This window comes from Struthio camelus, chromosome 18 (genome assembly GCF_040807025.1).
Source record: "Struthio camelus isolate bStrCam1 chromosome 18, bStrCam1.hap1, whole genome shotgun sequence".
NCBI classification, from domain to species: Eukaryota; Metazoa; Chordata; class Aves; order Struthioniformes; family Struthionidae; genus Struthio; species Struthio camelus.
In genome coordinates, this window is record NC_090959.1 from 697,944 (window position 1) to 718,575 (window position 20,632).

The window sequence follows — 20,632 nt, forward strand, 5'->3', positions numbered from 1 at the left end:
CACAGCCCTCTGGGCCTCCGCCCACTGCAGCATTGCCTGCTGCTGCCCTCCCTTGTGTGAGCCTCCCTGGCTCACTGTCAGGGCCCAGGGAGTAGGGTTTCCCCCAGGTGAATGGACTCCAGGTTTGTTTGTATTTCGGCAGGCCATAAGGTGAATGCCCAGCCTTCCTTCTGCCTTGCTAGGCTGGCTAGGAAAGAGGTTGAGCCCAGATCCTCTGGGGCTGAGCCTGGCAAAGTGCTGCCCCTCAAGCAGGACTGCCAGGGGACACCACCGCAGGGCAAGCTGCAATCAAAATGCTCTGGAGATAGTTACCAGGGCACGATTTGTCCCTACAAGCATCTTTTGCAAATTGCAAAAAAGGCTGTCCTAAATCCTCCTTGCAGTCACACAACTGGAGAGTTCAGCTTCAGGGAGGGCAGGGGCACATGACCGAGCGAAGCAGTCAACTGCGCCGGGTGCCTCACCAACCTGCAGCTGCCGATGGAGGTTGGCCTTTAGCCAGGCAGCTGGCTCCTCCCCAGAGGTGTGCCGGCAGCTCCCACTGCCCACACCATAGCCTTGCTTAGCCAAGGCCATGCCATGCTGACCCAGCACACAGGCAAACAGCCCATGTGGGCTGGCATCCCTCCAATCCAACAAGCCCCCAGCTGGTAGAAACGCACCGGAAAATCATGGGTGATCTTCCTGATCTCTGGTTCTTGCTTGTTAAATGGACAGGAGTAAGCTCTGGGAGCTGCAAACTGTGCTTTGGGACAGATCCTTGGATCTGGTCCATAATCCACAAACAGGCTCCTCTAAGTGCTAAAGAATTTGTGCCTGGTTGGAGCTAGATTGTCTTTGATTACAGTCACATGAAAAGAGCTATTGGGCATTTTATCCCAGCTATTGGGCATGTCCTGAGAGGAATGCTTTTCTCAGCTATTTGAAAACTGCTAGTGAAAGGGTTTCCCTGACTCCTGCAAAGGCAAGAGCCAGTGCTGCTGGGTGAAGGTCCCCTGCTGGTGCCAAGCACAGCTTGGCCACTGCCTCCAAAGGTGCAAAATCAGGCTTGTCCCCTCCTGCTGGGTCTCATTAGACCTTCTCCCTCACTGTTCTGTCCAGGGTGTCCTGTTAAGAGCTGGGCCAGTGGGATACATCCTGTTTGTCTGAAGTTTAGTGGCCTTTTTATGAGCACCTTTTCCCCTGGGCCTGCCTAGAGATAAAACCAGAGTGAGGAGGGATACTCCTGTCCCCAGGGGAGCTGGGTGGCAGCACCTGAAAGCTACCAGGCACACAGCCAGTACCCATGACCCAGAAAGCAGCTGCTGTTACTCGTTTTCTCCCAAGCTGGCTGAGAGTTGGGAATCGCCACTAGGAGAGCAAAGAAAGGAAGAAGGGTCAGCTTGGGGTCTTTTGCAAAGACAAGAGAGATCTCTATGCCTGGCCCATGCTGGGAGCTGCGAGTACAGGCCAAGGTGAGGGGGAAGCAGGGAAGGAGGGATGAAGGGCAGAGCTAAACACGTCGTGAAAGCTCAGCTGGAGGTTGCTGGCAAGATCTGACATCCTCTGAAGAGATTTGGCCAGAAGAAGCAAGATACATCATAGGTTGTATGAAACCAATCCCCCTTGCTTTTCTCACCTGTAAGATCAATTATGAGCCATCCATCCTCCTCCTCCTCCTCAGAGACAAAGGGTTTGGGCTCCTCCAGGCCCTCTGGTGTGTTGCTGTCACTGAAGAAGAGGCTGGTGAAACGCTGGAACATGGCTGGGGAATGGTCTGATGAGAAGAAAGAAGAATAAAGCTACTGTTGAGTGCTGGCCTCAAAGCGTGGAGACAGGCGTCACAGGCAGGGGCAGGGAAGGACAACGGAGCTTAGGGTCTCTGTCTTGGTGGAGGAGTCCTTCCCAATGGCAAGAGATGCTTCACAGCTAACAAAATCTTAGCTGAGTTAAATGACGTATAGTGCAATTATGAGGTTCTTCACTTGGCTTCAGTGCAAAGGCCTGTAAGAAAAAGGAGAAATTCATTCAGACTCATTGGAAAGGCTGGCCTCCCTGCACCCCATGGGACTCAGAGGGGCTGGAGGGGAGAATAGAGAGGTGACTCCAGCACTGATCTCTGCCATCGGTAGCTCCAGCCATGCACTCTTCAGAGGGCATGACATGTTGTGTCTGAAAACACAGTTGTGACAGGCTCGGTGCTGGGTCCCTTTTCCTGCACCAGTTCCACACTGTGCCCTGAGAGTGCCTCTTTCCTCAGCCTCAGCTGCTCCTCAGCAATGTTAGACAAGAAAACAAACACCATTTCTGTGCTGAGCAGAATTCATTCTATGAACTTGTACCAGGCAACACATGTGGGGCATGTGAGAAGAGCACATGTGATGGAGAAGGGCAGGTTTTGGTCCCAGTCCTGCTCTGGCTTTTCTGACTGACCTTGGAAAAGCCACTGGTCTTCTCATCCTGCCCTGGCAAACAGCAAAAGGGACACTCACTGACATTTGGTAAACATGCTCCTCTGTCAAACGTTATCTTTGCTACTGCTGTCCTTTGAAGAGCTAGTGTTGAGGAAGGGCAGAGGACTGGCCAGGACCCCGGTGTGCCCGGACCTGGATAGAATCAGTCACAGCTGACTTTCTGGGGAAACTTTCTAAGAAAAGACTTTCTTGGCTTCTTTGTCATGGCAGATCATCTCCCTCTGCCCAAAAGGCTGTAATCCCCACCTTTCCTCTTTCCTCCAAGAGAAGTTCTCTGCACTTTGGAAATGATATGCTTCACAGCTGTGTGATGGGGTTGATCGATCACTCCTCAAATTATGCAGGCTGTCCCCTTCCCTTGCGAGCAACTTCTCCTGGGGGAAGTTGATAAGCAGCAGTGGGACCAAGGGAAACAGAGCCAAACAGAGTACCCAAGTCAGACTTGGATCTGTTTCCCTTCATATAAATCTTGACCTGTCTGGTGTCAGTTCCTTTAGAGCTGCACTGGCACTGAACATGGCTTGTGGTATGAAACTTTGATGAAAGGATAGGGAAAAGAGTGTGATGATGCTGTTGCATCTGAGGATTGATGTGAATTTACATGGTGTGAGCTTTCTGGGGTCAGTGTGATTGCTGCGGTGCAAGAGGGGCTGGTCCATAAAATTCATGCCTAGCAAGATAGCAAGGCAGTTCATTGAACAGGTTGGCCTTCAGGAATTCCAGGCCCTGGAAATGTTCCCCTTGGCGGAGAAAGATCATGTTAGGGATCACTTATGCAAACTGGACCTGCTAAAGTCCATGGGCCCTGATAGGATACACCATCAGTGCTGAGGGAGCTGGCTGATGTCATTTCTAGGCCACTCTCCATCATCTTTGAAAGGTGGAGGCAATCAGGAGAGGTGCCTGAGGACTGGAAGAAAGTAAACGTCACCCTAGTCTTCAAAAAGGGCAAGAAGGGGAACCCAGAGAACTACAGGCCAGCCAGCCTCACCTCCATCCCTGAAAAGGTGATGGAGCAGCTCATCCTGGATGCCATCTCCAAGCATGTGAAGGATAAGAATGTGATCAGGAGTAGTCAGCACAGATTCACAAAGGGGAAATCGTGCTTAACCAACCTGAGAGTCTTCTATGATGGAATGACCGGCTGGGTAGATGAGGGCAGAGCAGTAGATGTTGTCTGCCTTGACTTCAGCAAGGCTTTTGACGCTGTCTCCTATAACCACCTAATAGGCAAGCTGAAGTACAGGCTCGATGAGTGGACAGTGAAGTGGATTGAAAACTGACTGAATAGGAGAGCTCAGAGGCTTGCGATCAGTGGCACAAAGTCTAGTTGGAGGCCAGTAACTAGCGGGGCACCCCAGGGGTCAATACTGGGTCCGATACCATTCAAGTTATTTATTAATGACCTAGACGAAGGGAAAGAGTGCACCCTCAGCAAGTTTGCTGATGATAGAAAACTGGGAGGAGGGGCTGATACACCAGAAGGCTCTGCTGCCATTCAGAGGGACCTGGAAAGGCTGGAGAGCTGGGCTGAGAGGAACCTCCTGAAGTTCAACACAGGCAAGGGCAGGGTCCTGCACCTGGGGGAGCAAGAACCCCAGGCACCAGTACAGGCTGGGGGTTGACCTGCTGGCAAGCAGCTCTGCAGAGAGAGACCTGGGAGTGCTGGTGGACAACAAGTTAAGCATGAGCCAGCAATGTGCCCACGTGGCCAAGAAGGCCAGTGGTATCCTGGGCTGCGTTAGGAAGAGCATAGCCAGCAGGTCGAGGGAGGTGATCCTGCCCCTCTCCTCAGCCCTGGTGAGGCCTCATCTGGAGTACTGTGCCCGGGTCTGGGCTCCCCAGTACAAGAGAGACATGGAGTTACTGGGATGAGTCCAGTGAAGGGCCAGGAAGATGGTTAAGGGACTGAAGCATCTCTCCTGTGAAGAAAGGCTGACAGAGCTGGGACCATTCAGCCTGGAGAAGAAAACAAATGAAGAGGGTTCTTATGAATTAACTGAAAGGAGTGTGTGAAGGGGATGGGGCCAGACTCTTCTCAGTGGTGCCTAGTGACAAGACAAGAGGCAGTGGGCACAAACTGAAACACAGGAAGTTATGTCTGAACGTAAGGAAAAACTTCATTGCTGTGAGACTGACTGAGCACTGGAACAGGCTGCCCAGAGAGGCTGTGGAGTCTCCATCCTTAGAGACATTCAAAAGCCATCTGGACACAATCATGTGCAACCTGCTCTAGGTGACCCTGCATGAGCAGGGGGTTGGAACTAGATGATCTCCAGAAGTCCCTTCTAACCTCAACCATTCTGTGATTTCACAAATATACACCTCCCCATGTGGGCAGCAGCTGACTAAGGAGAAAACATAGGCACTTGGATTGCCAGACTGACAGACGGTCCAGCAAGGCTTCCTTCTCCTTGGTTTCCAAAAAAACTAGCAAGGATGAGCTAAAGACCAAAACTCTGCATTTGGAGAGTGGGAAGTTGCAAAGGACACTTTTCATTTGGTGGGGTTTTTTTTGTTTGGTTGTTTTTAATTTTTTTTTTTTTTAGTAATAAAAGCTGTCTGGGAATGGGCTCCAAGCCTTCCACACCTTCCTTTGGGCTGGCACTAGTGCTCCATGCTGAGTCAGAGTGGGGAACTGTCCCAGCAGAGACCAGGCCAGTTCATTTCGGAGGTGGTGGTGGTGGTGGGGGGAGGACAGATTTCAGCTCAGTGTCCAGTACTAGCACAAGGGAAGGGTGGGAAGAAGTGAGTGACATCCACCAGGAGCCACAGCCTTCACTGGCAGCACTGCTCAAGCTGGTCTGCATGTCCAGGCTCTGCTCTGCAGCCTAGTAGCAGGAGGAAGTGACAGTTACAGCCTAACTTATCTCAACAGTTTGTACAGTGACCATTAGCCCTTCTCCAGTACTGGGGAACTGCAGGAACTACAGGTTCTTGTGTCTCCTATCCCTACAGCAAGGCACAGGAGAGCTCAGTGTAGATAAAAGACAGTTCTCAATTGTAAAGCTAACAAAGCTGTCAACAAGGCTGTGCCCACCTCCCGCCGTCCTCCAGTGCTGGGATGAGGCCTATCCCAGTTTGCAGCGAGCAGGGCTCCTCGCTATCCTGGGTATCAACTTGGCAACTGGGGAACACATTGCAACAGCCTCAGAGGAAGGAGCCGTTCCAATGCAGACCAGTAGAACCACCCTGCATGGCTGTGGGGAGGTTTGGGACACCAAACACAGAGGGAGTGCTCTGTTCCTTATTAAAAGACTTTGCTGCCATTTTGCTTGAAATTTGTCTGTGCTGTTATCTTCTTCAGGCTGATTCAATTCTAAAAGTTATTACTGTCATTCGTTTATTTTTGTGTGTATTTGCAGAGGTGCTCTTTTAATGCAGTTGCATGTTTCATTGCCACCCTCCATTTGAGGCAGATGACACTGCCACATGTGTGCCCCACTCCCCACGCTGCTATTTTACAATGACACCCCAAAACTAGACCATGCTCTTACGTCAGAATGGTCTCCAAACCTCACCACCCAGCGCTACAGGGCAGAAACATAGCCAAGCTCAAAGGGGCAGAGGCAGTCTCACTGTGCTGGTCCCCCATGCTGGTCTCACCAGGCTTAGGGACAGGGAACACACAGTGACAATGGGGCAGGAGTTTCCAGTGCAGACACTGCTCTGAGCTGCTGCTCCCTTGCCACACATGCTCTGCGTGCCCCATGAACATGGAAACCCTTCAGAGCAGATAGCGGCAGCCTTAGAGCCACGGGTCATGGTCCTGTTCCCTGGCCACACAGGCATTAGCATGCAGGAGGGAGCAGGCAGCAGCAGTCAGGGGCTGACCCCCTTCCAGCAGCAGCAGCAGAGCACCAAGCAGGATGAGGACTGCATTCTCGCAGCCTTGTTGTCTGGGTCTGGCTTGCCAGCCCTGGGCAAGTCTCTTAGCTATTTATGCTTCATTACTGCTACAGTTTCATTGCTGGGGAAATAAAGTCCTTACAGCTCAGGCGGAGGTTAGAACTCCAATTTCACTGATGTCTCTAAAGCTCTTGGAGAGCTACAGACAGATGGCAGACACAAGGTGCAGAGTATCATTAGCATGGAGAAAATGTATTTGGTTGAGAGACATAAAAGGGCATTTAAATGTCATCAAGAGCTAGACAGAGGGAAAGGCAAAGCACCTCACTGGGACAGCTGTGTGCATTGCCCTGCTTGGCACATATCCATTAGCGTATTTAGAGGGCAATCCCTGGTTTACGGCTCTGTCAGCCTCTGAAGGAAGGTGCCTTGGAGCCTGCAAGCAGCCCTATAGGTCCTCCCTGAAGTCTAGGTCTGAGGAACCCCCAGATGAGCCCATGATGGAGCCAGGCTGGGAATTTTCCCTATGTTCCCTCTAGAAGAAGGGGAAGGCTGGGAGAAGGCTGCTCAGAGGCTTGTCTGAATTCCTCAGCAGGAAGAGAGGCTCTGGCTCTTGAAGCAGGTCTTTGATCCAGCCCCCAGACCAGGTCCCGCTGGCAGTGCCGGTGGCCTGTGGAGACAGGCAGGAGCCTGGCGTCACAGTAGCGTCAAAGTGCTGCCACGCTCTGGTGCGGCTACCTGGAAACCCCATAGCTCTTCACAGAAAGAGGAAGAAATAACAGAGCCAGGCCACAGGCTCTGCTGGCAGGGCTCAAAATTCATTTCAGTGCAAGAATCCCATTTCTTCAGTTTGGTGTTTAAATGTCTTTTCTATTAAAAAAAAAAAAAAGAGACAGCGAGCCCATTAAGATGAATTGGGCAGCTGGATCTCAGAGCTGTCGTTACAGGTTTTCATAAGGCCTTTGGAGGTTTTCCTCACAACCATTACAGCTAGAAACAGAGAGCTGAGATCCCAAAGAGACATTCTGCAGTCCTGAAACTAGAGCCACAGCTCTGGGACAGGGCCCTTACATGCCCTGAGCACTGGGACCCTCTGAACACATAGCACTTGCCAGGTCTCTTATTTCACTGCAGTGTGGGTACCCTGCAGCCCAGGCCCTCTCAAGCTGTACTGTTCACTTCAGCCTACTGCTGTTCCACAGCACAGCGCGGAGCTGGGTCTTGGCAACCTTTTCGTTTCATGAGAGTGCTTGTGCTTAAGCCTGGCTCAGGGTTTCCTCATTGACAAAGTGAGCCTAACCCCCGAGCTAAAGGGACTTTTCAGCTCCCTGGCTGCAAAATAGGAGATCTGTATTATGAATAAAGGCACCTCTTCACCCTCTGACAAGGCTTGGGAACAAAGAGTAGCAAAAGGGAATAGCGCTTCACTACTTGCACTGGGAAAGCAGAGACCTCTGACCATAAGATCAGCTGAATGTTGCAGGGCTTTTGGGACTTGGATGGGGTACAGGACTCTTCATCAGCCTACGCAGCAGCAAATGGACCCCACCAGTCCTGCTGGAGAAGTCCAGACCTGCTTCTTTGAGTAACTTGGGATGGGAAGGGTGCAGAGGGGTACAAAATGCCTGTGCCTGGGGCAGGCAACTCCACAGCTTCCAGGCACTAGAGAGCTACCAGGAGAGCAAGGGATGACAGAGAGGCCCCAGGAACCCACTGGGCAACTCTGGGGAGCAAATTGGCTTCAGGAAGCCTTACTGAGGGTCCACATAAGTCCCAGGTCTTCCAACAGCTCAAGTTTTGGCTCAGGCATCTATAAAGTAGGGCTAAGGGGCCACTCAGAGCTAAACTGTGCTAGGAAGGGAGGTTCTACAACTAGACACCTCTGGGATAAGCAGCAACACTGTACTCCGCCTGTGACACATGCCTTTCTGTCCCAGGTATCTCTCCAGGGCTCAGGAATCAGAGAGCAACAGAGCTTTACTGTTGGCTTAAAAGGAAAACACTGCAGCTGATACTACAATACCCTTTCAATCCATGCTAATGCAACTGGGAGGAAAGGGGCAAGACATCTCTCATGAGAGCTCCCTAATTCCTGCTCAGACCCTAACTCCTGGTGGTTTTACTCCAAGCCTAGTCTGCTCTCACTAAGGGCCATAATGGATTTGCAACCTGCTCATCTAGTTAACATCTTCCTCCCACTGCTCAATAACTTGAAATGGCTGGAGTATGGTGGCTCTTTGATGCTGCAGCATCAGGAGAGGCACAGCTTTGCTTAGAGGCAGGGACAAAGCTGTCCCCCCAAAGCTCAGCCTGGCCTGGGGGTACTTCCATGGGAGGGGGAACTCACACAAAGCCCAGGTCCAGCAGAGATGGGACCCAGCTGTGAGACCTCTTGGCTGGGCGAGAAGGCACACAGCCAGCCTCACAGAATCACACAATAGTTGAGGTTGGCAGGGACCTCTGGAGATCATCCGGTCCCTTACTCAAGCAGAGTTACCTAGAGCAGAACTGCTGGATGGCTGGATTGAGAACTGGCTGGATGACAGAGCTCAGAGGGTTGTGGTCAGTGGCACAGAGTCCAGTTGGAGGCCTGTAGCTAGCAGTGTCCCCCAGGGGTCTGTCCTGGGTCCAGTCTTGTTCAGCATATTCACTGATGACCTGGATGAAGGCACAGAGTGCACCCTCAGCAAGTTTGCTGATGATACTAAACTGGGGGGAGTGGCTGACACACCAGAAGGCTCTGCTGCCATTCAGAGGGACCTGGAAAGGCTGGAGAGCTGGGCTGAGAGGAACCTCCTGAAGTTCAACACAGGCAAGGGCAGGGTCCTGCACCTGGGGGAGCAAGAACCCCAGGCACCAGTACAGGCTGGGGGTTGACCTGCTGGCAAGCAGCTCTGCAGAGAGGGACCTGGGAGTGCTGGTGGACAACAAGTTAAGCATGAGCCAGCAATGGGCTCTTGCAGCCAAAGCTATCCTGGGGTGCATGAGGCAGAGTGTTGCCAGCAGGTCGAGGGAGGTGATCCTGCCCCTCTCCTCAGCCCTGGGGAGGCCTCCCCTGGAGTGCTGTGTCCAATTTTGGGCTCCCCAGGACAAGAGAGACATGGCACCACTACTGGAGAGAGTCCAGCGGAGGGCTCCAAAGATGAGGGGACTGGAGCATCTCTCCTCTGAAGAAAGGCTGAGGGAGCTGGGCCTGTTGAGCCTGGAGAAGAGAAGACTGAGAGGCGATCTGATCACTGTGTACAAGTACGTGAAGGGAGTGTGTTAAGAAGATGGGACCAGATTCTTCTCCGTGGTGCCCAGCAACAAGAGGCAATGGGCACAAACTGAACCACAGGAAGTTCCGTCTGAACCTGAGAAAAAACTTCTTCACTGTGAGGGTGCCTGATCACTGGAACAGGTTGCCCAGAGAGGTAGTGGAGTCTCCTTCGCTGGAGATATTCAAAATCCATCTGGACACGATCCTGGGCAATATGCTCTAGAGGACCCTGCTTGAGCAGGGAGGTTGGACTAGATGATCTCTAGAGGTCCCTTCCAACCTCAACCATTCTGTGACTGTGCCCCCTGTGGCATTTCCAGGCAAGCAAGAGTATTGGGCCTAAAATGACCTCAGCATAACTGTGCAGCTTCTCGGAGTGATACAACAGGGCTGAAGTGGGCTTGGAAGATCTAAGGATACCAGAGCCCAAACCAGCATCAAAGGTGCCTTGAAGGACACCAAAAAGTCATTCCTGGACTTCATAAAAATTCTAGATAGGTTATTTTTTTCAGGTTTGTGTCAAAGTACAGTAAAGACAGCTCAATGCTCTGCTTCCTCTGCAGTCTTTGGCCAGCTAACAGTTCTTGGAGTCTATGGAGACAAAAGAGACGGCATATCTTAGGCACAGTAGGAAGCTGGTAGTCCCAGTCCAGCTGCAAGCACAACACCCAAGTAGCTACTGAAGGCCAAGGTCCGAGTCAGAAAGATGTTCCCTTTTATTTCAGAAAGCCAGTCTAGAAGCTTGTTGCCGGGCTACTGGCTGCCTCTGCAAGCCATAGCTCTGCCAAAATCAAGTCAGCAGTTAGTGCTGCCTTCTCCCAGGACATCCCACTGGGGCTTGAAGCATATCTGACAGGCCATCATGGAGCAGAAGAGTGCTATCCCTTGGGTCTCTCCTTTACACCCTACAAATTTTGCTTGGAGGGACCCCAGACAAGAAGTTCCTTCTCTAGTGAGTTTTCAAAGTCAAATGATAAACTAGGCAGTCAAAATAGAGAATGGAAAGCCTCCTTAAAAAACAGCCACTGTCAATGGACAATAGCAAAGTACTTCAGACATTGGCTGATGCTCAATCTTTCTTCCTCTTAGTGAAGAATTTTCATTTCCCAAGGCACCATGATGTTTAGAGACTAGTCCCAAAAATCATATGGCATATCAATGGAAAAGCCAGAAGCTTAAACACACGAGTGTCACAGTTGCCCTTCCTAACATTCTGCCTCCCCACTGGCACCCCTTCACCTCAGGGCTGCATTTCTGCTGTTTCCTCTTGGTTTCAACAGCTTCTTTATGCCAATTTGCAGCAAGCTCATAACTGAACATGGCCTGAGGCCTCCAAAGGGAACTTGGGGGTGCCAGCTCCTGCCTTTGTGGCTCCCCACAGGACAAGAGGAGCATCTTATGCAGGCGGCCAGGCAGCAGCTCTTCTTTGGAGGCAAACCACGTGCTTGCTTCTGATCACTGCACCCTGGCACACACACGGCAAGGACAAATTACACCCACAGGGCAAAGCCTGCGGAATCAGCCTCTCAGATAAAGCAAGGGAGCTCTCTCACCCTAGAAACTCTCAGGCTAGCACTGCAATGGAGGCATATCCACAACTAATAGCTTAGCAAGTCCTTTTGGGCAATACTATCATTTTAAAGCCTGATCTCTTCTTCCTTATTAGCATTCAAGTGGGAGGCAGTGAACATCCCACAAAGCCTTTTGGGTTTTTATAACGTAACCCAAAGTAACACAAGATGCCTCAGGGACAGCTCAGTTCACTGCAGAACAGGTTTGAAATGCCTGGGGACCCTGAGATTCCAAACAGGACCTTGGCTGGGTTGGTTCATCTTGTTAAGCTTGAAAGACTGACAAGAAGCTCTCTGTAGGGTGCAAGCTTTTGGGGAAAGCCTTCAAAGACAGGGTGTTCTCTTGTGCGCAGTGTTTTGCGGTTTCCTGAGAAAGGGTTGCCCTAGGTTGCTTGTCCAGACTCTGCCTTGGCTGCCTGTCCTAGCCAGAGCACGAGCACTGGGCAGATGGACAGAGTGCAATCAGACAGGCCTCCATGGGAGGAGCGCAAAGGCTTCATGTGTGCCCTTGCACCTCTGCCAGGGCTGGCCATTGCTCCACTCTACATCTGAGAAGCAGCTGCATTTGGGGAGCTGAGAGTGATATTTCTGTATGCACAGCTGGGAAAGCCTTTGGAATAAAACCTGAGGGGTGAAAGCAGTACCTAGACCCTAGCAGACTAACAAGCACCAAAATAATCTTTAAGCCCAATGCTCACTTTATTCCATTCACTCTGAAATTCTCAGCAACGCTACATTAAAAAGACAGAAGCAGGCTCTTTATTGCCCTTCCACAGTAACTGGAAACAGCTCCTGGACAGTGTGATTAGTGCATTATCGTCCTTAATTAACTCCAGACCATTCCCACAGGCCACAGAATATACCAAATATCCAGCATCGCTGTCACTGAAGGGTGGGGGTGGCTCTCTCACCCCTTAACATGGCAAAAGACTATTTGGCCAGCAAAGCACCTGGACAGCAAGATGGCCCCAATGCATCACAGTCCCTGCACAGTCTTTCAATGAGCTCTTCTTTGGCTGAGATGCAACCGAGACATCAGCAGATAAAGCTCTTAGGTCAGGTTTTCAGAAAGCCTCTGCTTTTGTTGCAGCAGATGTTTGCCTCATTTACACCAGGGGAACTAGGGCAGGCAGCCTCATGGAAGGGACCCAGATTTGTCTCTAGAACTGGATTTAAGTTATGACTATCCTGCTGTCTAAGCAGTACCCTGTAATTAGGCAAAAAAAGGTGCCTACAGAACCAATTTTGGCTGGGAGGTGACTTCTCTGCCCCTCCTGTGGCCAGGGCTGGTCAGAATTCGGATAGGTTCTTCATGCAGCGTCTGCAAGACATCTTCTGAGGAAATACAGCCAGCTCTAGGGCAAAACAAGGCTCAGCAGCACTCGGGTAGTAAGAACCCTGCAGGCTTGGGTGAGCCTATATGCTCTGCCTTGTCACCAGGCCCACATGGTGCTCCCCAGGAGATGGGGTCCTGTGTGGAACCTGGACTTCACTGGGGAGCAGGACCCCGTGGGAGCACTACAACTCAGTAAAGAGTTCAACCACCTCCCTTCCACATTGAGTCCACCCAACCTGTGCACTAGAACAACAGGATCTTTGCACCCCATGCAAGGGAAGATCTGGGAAGCATTCAGCAGTAGGGGAACCACAGACCACCCAGGTTTGCTCAGCTACTCAGCTTGCCTTGGCAAGGTCAGCAGAGTCCAGCCACAGATACTGCACACATACCAAATCCTTACAGTTAGGGCTGAATTGCCCCAAGATAGAAGAGAAATCAGAGTGGTACACTTAACCCTGCCCACAGGGAGAGCTGGCTCTGGCTAGGCCAGCTCAGTCCCCAGATGCCCCAGCTGCTGCTGGCCTGAGAGCTAGGGACTGTGCTGCACTGGGCTGATAGACAAAAGCTTTATTTCCCCCATCATCATCTCCAGCACTGACATAGGGGTGGCTAGCGCCACCAAGCTGTTTAGCATGAAGTAAGGGGTCTGGAAAAAAGGTCCGAGACCCAAGGCCTCCAAGCACCCCTCCTCCCAAGCAAGGGCACAGCTACAGCCTCTATCTGAGGCTGGCCTCTGCTGAGGAATGAAGTCCTGACCCGAGAGGTGAACTGGCCTGTCTTAACTCTTCCTTACCCTCAGCAGCATGAGCCAAGGGAGGCTGCTATCACTTCCGAGCTCCTCTGCCACAACCCAAGTGCGGGGATTTCCAAACCTGTCTGCATTGCCATGGCTGTCCCTCCACCCTGCCTGGCTCCCAGCCACAGGGCTGGGTCACCTCCATGGCTCAACTGCCAACCTTATTGAGCTTCTACAATCAGGCCACGCCCCTTACTTGGCATGGCAACCCCATTCCAGGCCAGCTAAAGGAGATAGCCTATAAATGACACTCACCTGAGGACAGATGAGTTTCTTAAAGAGCTAAGTTTATCAGAACTCTTCCAGAAAGTCCAACTGTCATAGATTTTTAAAACTTGCTGGAGGATATTAAATATAAGAGTTAAAGTAGGAGTAAAGTAACCATAATGCACTGAAGGTTCCCCCCCCCCCCCAAGACCTGTACACAATAGTTAGTTTTTCTGAGTCACTGTCACTGCAAATAACCCTGGGAGCTAAGAATAGGCAAAAGGAATCACAACAAAGCCCTTTGATGTGCAAGGATCCCACTGGAGTGGGAGTCTCAGCTTTGCAGTTATCAGGAATGGCAGATCTCAAGTCACAGGCTGCAGTAACAACAATAACTCTGCTTGGAAATGGCATTGGGCTCCCTGAAACTTTCCATAAATACTGTACAGCAGGAGGGTTACTGATGACAAACAGCAGAAATGGTCCTTCCTCAGCAGAGCTAAGAATACCCTGTGCAGTCATCACAGCAGGCTCTGGAGGTATAAATCAGGTGCATTCCTCCAACACACTTGGAAAGGCTATTTTCAACTCATTTTACCAAATTAAGACATGTGCATCACAGGCTGCTCTCTCTCTCTCCCTGCAGTGTTAATCAAAACCCTAAAATTGGCACTGAAAGATGAAGAGAAGGAAACTCCTTGATCAATCCCATTCACCTCCCCCAAATCAGCTAGGATGAGATGTTTGCAAAGGGAGTTAACTCCACAGGATCCTAAAAAACATGTCTGAGATGCATGAGCATAATTGCCAGTGGCCAACAGGCAACAACAGTGCTCGAACATGGGCCTGCAAACACTGTGGCAGGTAGCCCCAAACCTTGTGGGGGAGGAGCAGCTCTCTGTGCACTGCACCCAGGACACAGCGTGGACATGTCAGGACCCTGTCCCAGCCCAGCAGCACTCAGATATGCGGCTCAGAGGATGCCCTCTGCTCACCACCCCAAAAAGGGCCAGTAAAGCTTCCTAGCACTGTCCTCTGTCCCTCACCAGCCAAGGGAAGGGAACCAAACTGTTTGTGGGCTTGTACACCTTTAGGAGAGCTTTGCAGGGTTGGATTAACGCCAGTCTGGTTGGAGACATTTGCATCACAGCTCCAGCGTTTACCTGTTTGCCTCCCAGCAGCCTGAGTTGAGGAGTTTCCCCTGGGTGATCTCTGGCCACACCAGCAGGAAGGGCAGAGCTGGACCCCAAGCCTGCTACTGCCGTGTGCAGATAGACTCCAAACCAGAGGCTGATTCAGGATCAGAGCCTCTTCTACTGCCTCGTACAGAAAAATGGGAGGAGAATACAGGTAATAGAAAATATCAGAGGAAGAAAAGTTTTTATTGCATGAATAGGTGCCAATCCGTTTGGCTTTGATCACACTGACCCAACCCACTGCCCAAACCAAGTAAAACTCCAGAGACAAACAAACCTCCCACACAGCACAGAAAGCACCCAGGTGCCAAGGTAATCTCTACAGAAAGGGCCTGTGAGGCTGGCAGCAACACAAGAGAGCTCCTTCCTCTGCCCTGCCCAGGAGTTTAGTGTTGTCAGCATTCCCTACAGGCTCAGCCAAATCACACCTGAAGGAGAGGGGCTTGAGGTAGCAGAGAGGGGGAGTGTTCCTCCTGGAGCTGGTGTAAATGCCTGGGCATTCACTTACAGTGCAATACATATTCAGTCCCTTGTCTAACACGCTGCAGGATAGGTCATTGCCCCAAGGGCAAATTTGATCTACTGCTATTGGAAGCCCTTGCATACATCTATACAGAGCGTTGGGGGGGGGGGGGGGGGGAAGACATTGGTGGCCAGCAGTATTTCAACAAGCAGGAATTTTAGATTTGCCAGGGGTTGTCATATGACTTTTTGGAAGTCCAGATTTTTCCTCTCTGGGATGCACCATGTAAAATATTGCTAGGAGCACGTATAGATATTGAGATGAACAGCCCAGAAGTTTCACCCTATGTAAATCACAGAAGGCTGAATACTAATTGGAAAGTTGGACTTTTGTAATGCAGAAGCCCCAATTTCACCATAAGGTCCATTCTAAGCCTGCTTGAGGCCACATGTGTGTCAGTGCAAGACATGCCTGTGCAGGATATGCTGTACAACTAGCACTAAAAAGCTCTTAGATAAGAGTTAATGCCTCAGGTTTATCCAGTCTGGGTATGAGCAGGTGATACTAGTTTAAGATTATTCTTGAAGGAAAAACTTCTACTATTCCCCCCCCACACCTTTGTATTCCTGCACTAATCACTAATCTGATGCAAGCCCAGGTATTACTAATGGTGACAATTTTTAGAGCAGAAATCTCTCCCTTCTATTTGAAGGAAGAAAAAAAGCACAGAAGAAATCTGTTCTTGTCACTTTGGAGACTAAGCCTGATGTTTTCCTATCACAGCAATACCTTGGCCAAATTCGGAACAGACAGCATTTGGCACCTGCTCAGCTCAGCCCTTGCTGGTGTCCATTGTCAGCAAGGGATATTTCTGGTCCCAAGAACAACTTTCAAGCCAAGGTACCTGTGCCTTTGGTTAGGCTCTTTAAACAGGACTGTAGCTTGCCTGTATATAAAAGAAATGTGTGTGCATGTATGAATAAAAAATTGTGAGAAATAATGCCCATTTTAACATGTTTCATACATATAAAGTTCCACTCCATAGAGTCCAGCAGTCAATTTTTCAGTTGAGGAGATCCCACAGACAGGAGCAGGTTTAAACATACACCTCACATCACCTAGTCCCAGGGGCTTCTAGTTCTGGCCATCCCATTTAGGTACCCAGCCAAAAGGCACAAAAAAAAACCCATGAAAAAAGTCAGCCTTCTGGCATTTTTGGTGTACCCCAGAGCAGGTGTATTCAGAGAAGTAATAAGAATAGTATCCACTACATCTTGGGCTCACCATTCCGAAACACAGCTGCACTGCAAAGAGGTACGTGGCTGCTGTGGTTGCAGTAATCCTCTGTAGCACTGGGGAGGCCACAGCACTCATCTCAGCTTGCCAGGGCCTACATCCTTCCTCACCTAGCCTGAGAAATACATAGACTCATGGTTCGTTGTTCCTTAAACTTAACTGAACTTTTATGCATATGCTAAAAATCTCATTAAAATTAATAGGATTTAAGAACAAGTATAAGTACTTCTACTGACTCAAGACGTAAAGACCTAGGCATTCAAAAGTTTCAACTATTTGCTGGAAAGCACTTAGTTAAATACAAAGTGTAGATATGTAGGTAGAAATAGCTATATTTACATTCCATTTTCAAAAAGCAGCATTTTTGACCAAAACAATCTCTAATAAAAACAGTCAACTCTGAGCTCAAGTGGAAGACACACGTACGCGTGAAACTTGCTGAGGGGAGGGGGGAAAAAAAAGAAACGCACACCAGAATTTTTAGATTAGATTTGCAAAGAGACATTGGTAAAGTGGTTCTATGAGACAGCTGCACAGACACCGGAAAGCTATTAAAATAATTTTCTATTTGTGCAGCATGCCACTACTGGTGCAATCCAATCTCGGGGCAGTCTGACTGGTTATATATTAAACACCCTTTGCCATCAGACATTTTCCAGCCTCTCCTGGCCTTCCCTGCGCCCCGTTCCCCGTCGGCCGGGAAGGGAGCACGCGGCGCCCGCTAGCCGGCCGCGCCCGCAGGGCACCCCGCGAGCGGCAACGGGCCGGGCCCCGGCAGGGCCGCGCCGCGGGGTCACGGCGGGACAGCGCCGCGCCGGGGAGGGGGGTGCGCTAGATTGTGACGTCTCAATGTCATATGCAAATCACGCACGCGTCACTATAGCCTTCCAACGCCGCTGAGCCAATGGGAGCAGAGAGTAACCTCGAATCTTAATCCGGGGATGAAGAAACAAACAACAGGCGCGGGGGGGGGGGGGGGGGAGCACCCCTGGCGCTGCCCGGCGGCGCCCCGGCCCCCCTCCCTCGCCCGGCCCCCGGGCAGCCCTGCGCCTCCCTGCCCTCCCCAGCGGCTACGTCCGACAGGCGCTTCTCGTTCGCCTCCAGCGTCCCCGGTCCCCGCTCACCCCTCGCCTGGACACCGCCGCGTCGCCCTCGGAGAAAGCGGACAAAAGGTCCCTGCTCGCTGCCGAGGCAGGAAGGGACACGACCACCGTACCTTATTTCTGGCCACCAAGTGAGCCTTTTGTTTAAAGCCAAGCAAAACCGCCGCCCTTTGTAATCAAGGGTCTTAGGGGTTAACTAAGCGATTTGCCCTCAACCCTGCCTTGACAGAACTCATTCCCCCCGCCGCTGCCGGCGAACTGAGCGGGAGGGGGCCCCCGAGGTCAGCCGGAGCCTCTCCCCACACGTGCAATGCTCCTTTCCCTCCGGTCACCCGAGCTGGGAACTCAGTTTGCAAACACCAAAAGCCCAGCCGCCCTTCCCTATCGTCCAGCAGCCCCCCGGGCTTCCTCCTGCCGTGCCCCGCCAGCAGCCCCCCGCCGGCCTGCGCGAGGGACGCGGAGAGGGCCGGCCGGGGGCGGCCCCGCGCACCGGGCGGAGAGTTGGCCCCATCTCCGCACACCCTAAAGCGCCAACCGAGCAACGAACAAAACCGCAGAAAGCCGAAGCGCCCGCCCGCGGCCCCCCGCACGGCCGCGGCTCAGCGGAGAGCGACACTTACCTCGCCTTTAATGTCATCGGCTGCTTTGTAAACAAGAACACCACGAGAAAGCCTACGAGATTTTAAACATAGTAAAGCACCAGCTTCAGATAAGAGTCTGTTGAGGTAGTTTTAATTGAAAACAACAAGAAAAAAAAAACATGAACCAAAAACACCCCCCGAAGCAACGGCAAGAAGGGCCGAGCGACGGGCGCGCCCGGGCCGCCACCGCCGTACCCTCTGGTGCCGCTCCTCACCCAGCTGATCCCGGAGCAGAAATTAGAACGTTCAAACAGCTGATTGTGACGTCACAAAGGAGCCCGCCCGCCGCCGGAGGAGCAGCCGCCGCGGAGCAGCCAATGGGGAGCGGCGCCGGGCGGGGCGGGGCGGAGCCGGCCCCGCCCCACGTGAGCGCGAGGCCCGCGGCGGGGGGGTGCGGCCCGGGCTGCCCCGGCACCCGCGACGGCGCCGTGACCGCCAGCTGCCGCGGTCGCGCGGGGCCTGCTGGGCACTGGGCCGAGGGCGGTCCATGGTTTTTCTTTGTCCTCCTTCTCCACGTCCCTGTGCCCAGGCCCTGCCCCATGGGGCAGCCCCGGCTGGCACTGGGTTCTCCTGCTTCCCATGCCGCCTTCCCGTGCTGCCGGGGTGCGGCAGCCGCTGCCCTCACCCGCTGCCCGCCGAAGCACGACGGATCTCCTGGCTCGGGGGCTCGGCTAGCGAGGGGGGGGAGCCCAGCCCAAAGCTCTCTCCCGGCTGGTGGAGCGGAGCTGCCTCGTTGGGGGGCTCAGCTCTGGAGCAGCGGAGGAGGGATGGGGGCACCAGTGTGCCGGAGCAGGGTGGCACAAGGCTGATGTCGCAGGCTTGGCCTTTGGGTGCCTGGTCTTGGCTCCGAGTTTGGGTGCTGCCAGAGCGCCTGAATTAGAATCAGATGGGTTACATACATGTGTAGCTCAGGCTGTTTGCTTGGAAGCTCTAGGAATTCAACAGCAAACCCCATGGGAAAGGGATGAAGCAGCTCTGGAACAGCTGCTGTTGAAAAAGGAGGGAGTTAAGAGCAGGAAGAACATTGGGTCTATTTGAGGAAAGGAGACCTCCTGCGTCAGGAAACAAAGGGAGTGGAGAGAGGGAGGAAATGCATTAAGAAAAGAACAGCTGAAGAAATAAAGCCCATCCCACTGCAACCAGGCCTGTGTCTGGGAACGCAGCAGCCTGGGGAAGCAGGGGGAGGCAGGAAGCGGTGGGGGTGATAACATGTGCCTGGCCTCCCAGACCAAATGCTGGAGTAAATGACTGCAAGGGGTATTAGGCACGAGGGGGTATGAGGGACAGAAGCACAAGGCTTTTTGAAATTAAGCAGCCTCTGGGATCAGCTGGTCACTCATTTTCCCTTCTCCCCATCATGCTGATGAGGCCTCCTCATTCACACTTTGATCAGACACAAATGAGAGGGTTGGACAGGAAGGATGGGCTGAAAGTCCCCTGGGGTGGCATGCAGCCTGGCCCTCTGGCTTCAGAATAAGTGAGTTGCTTCGAGAGGTATGGTGGCTCATAGCAACCAGGTATATCCCATGAGTGTTGCAGCCCCAAAGATGCTCGGTGGCACCAGGTTTGCCTTCATCCTCAGCCTGGTCTGACCATGGACCAAGACTTTGGCATCATCCCAAGCTTGTCACATGGCAGGAGGAAGAAAGGAATTTGTTTGTCCATATAAAGACAGAACATTTATTGAAACAGTCATTAATAAAGCAGTTTGAGTGTCTGAGTCATGCATGGTACAGTTAGGACTCATCTGGCATCACAGGTGAGAATTCCCTGTCATGAATTCACAAGAGACAGAATTTAATTGAGTCTTATTCAACCTGCAGTCATAAATTAAATAATAATTGCAGAATCTTGCAGAAGCATGCAAGCCCTTTCTGAAGGACAGTTGCCACCCGGCATAGCTCTTACCTCACTTTGCCAGGAGGTGAGCAGAAGCAGGTGGGATGTGAAGACTGAAATATTTCTAAGGTGAAAATCTACTCATTGGGGATGCCCCAAGTAGGGCATTTTCAACACAGTAAAGGCGGGGCTGGCAATGGTAGGTTGCACTGATGCCAAAAAGAGCTGGAGGTGCTCAGCGCCACTGAACGTAGGAGTGGAGATGTGCACAGGAGACGCCCAGAAATCATGGCAATGCTCAAGGAATGGCTCCACATGGGAGTGGGAGAGCAGGGACTGGAATGCAGGGGTCTTGACCCTGATCTGATCCCTGCTTGAATCATGGGGTCATACTGCTTATGAGGTTTCATTTGGCTGCTTACTTGTTTCACATGGAAAGATTACAATATGGTTCTAATTGACTATAGCAGGAGTGGTAGAAATTACCCTTTAATTTGCCCTTTAATTCTGTTGCTGGACAGGAGTGGATATAAACACTGGAACAAATCTTGCTAGGGTTAAACTTATCTCCGGGTAAATTGTTGCACTCAAGCTAGCAGGTCCCCTAAAAGACTTGATTC

General features: G+C 51.8%; 1 protein-coding gene across 8 annotated transcripts in view; it reads right to left on the reverse strand.

Annotated features, from left to right (window-relative positions):
• The window catches only part of TP53INP2 (tumor protein p53 inducible nuclear protein 2), a 34,705-nt gene extending 16,267 nt beyond the window's left edge, over positions 1–18,438 (reverse strand). For 3 of the 8 annotated variants that reach the window (XR_011135263.1, XM_068912186.1, XM_068912182.1), the window contains exons 1-2: positions 18,153–18,435; positions 1,619–1,983 (exon numbers count right to left, since the gene is read on the reverse strand). Coding sequence is in view for 6 of the 8 variants with exons in the window: in XM_068912186.1 (XP_068768287.1) it covers positions 1,619–1,742 (124 nt within the window). In the remaining 2 variants the exon portion in view is untranslated. Of the gene's footprint in view, positions 1–1,618; positions 1,984–16,417; positions 16,545–18,152 lie in introns of all 8 variants that reach the window. The other 5 variants (XM_068912189.1, XM_068912185.1, XM_068912184.1 and 2 more) reach the window with 4 other exon arrangements.
• Between the last annotated feature and the right edge of the window lie 2,194 nt (positions 18,439–20,632).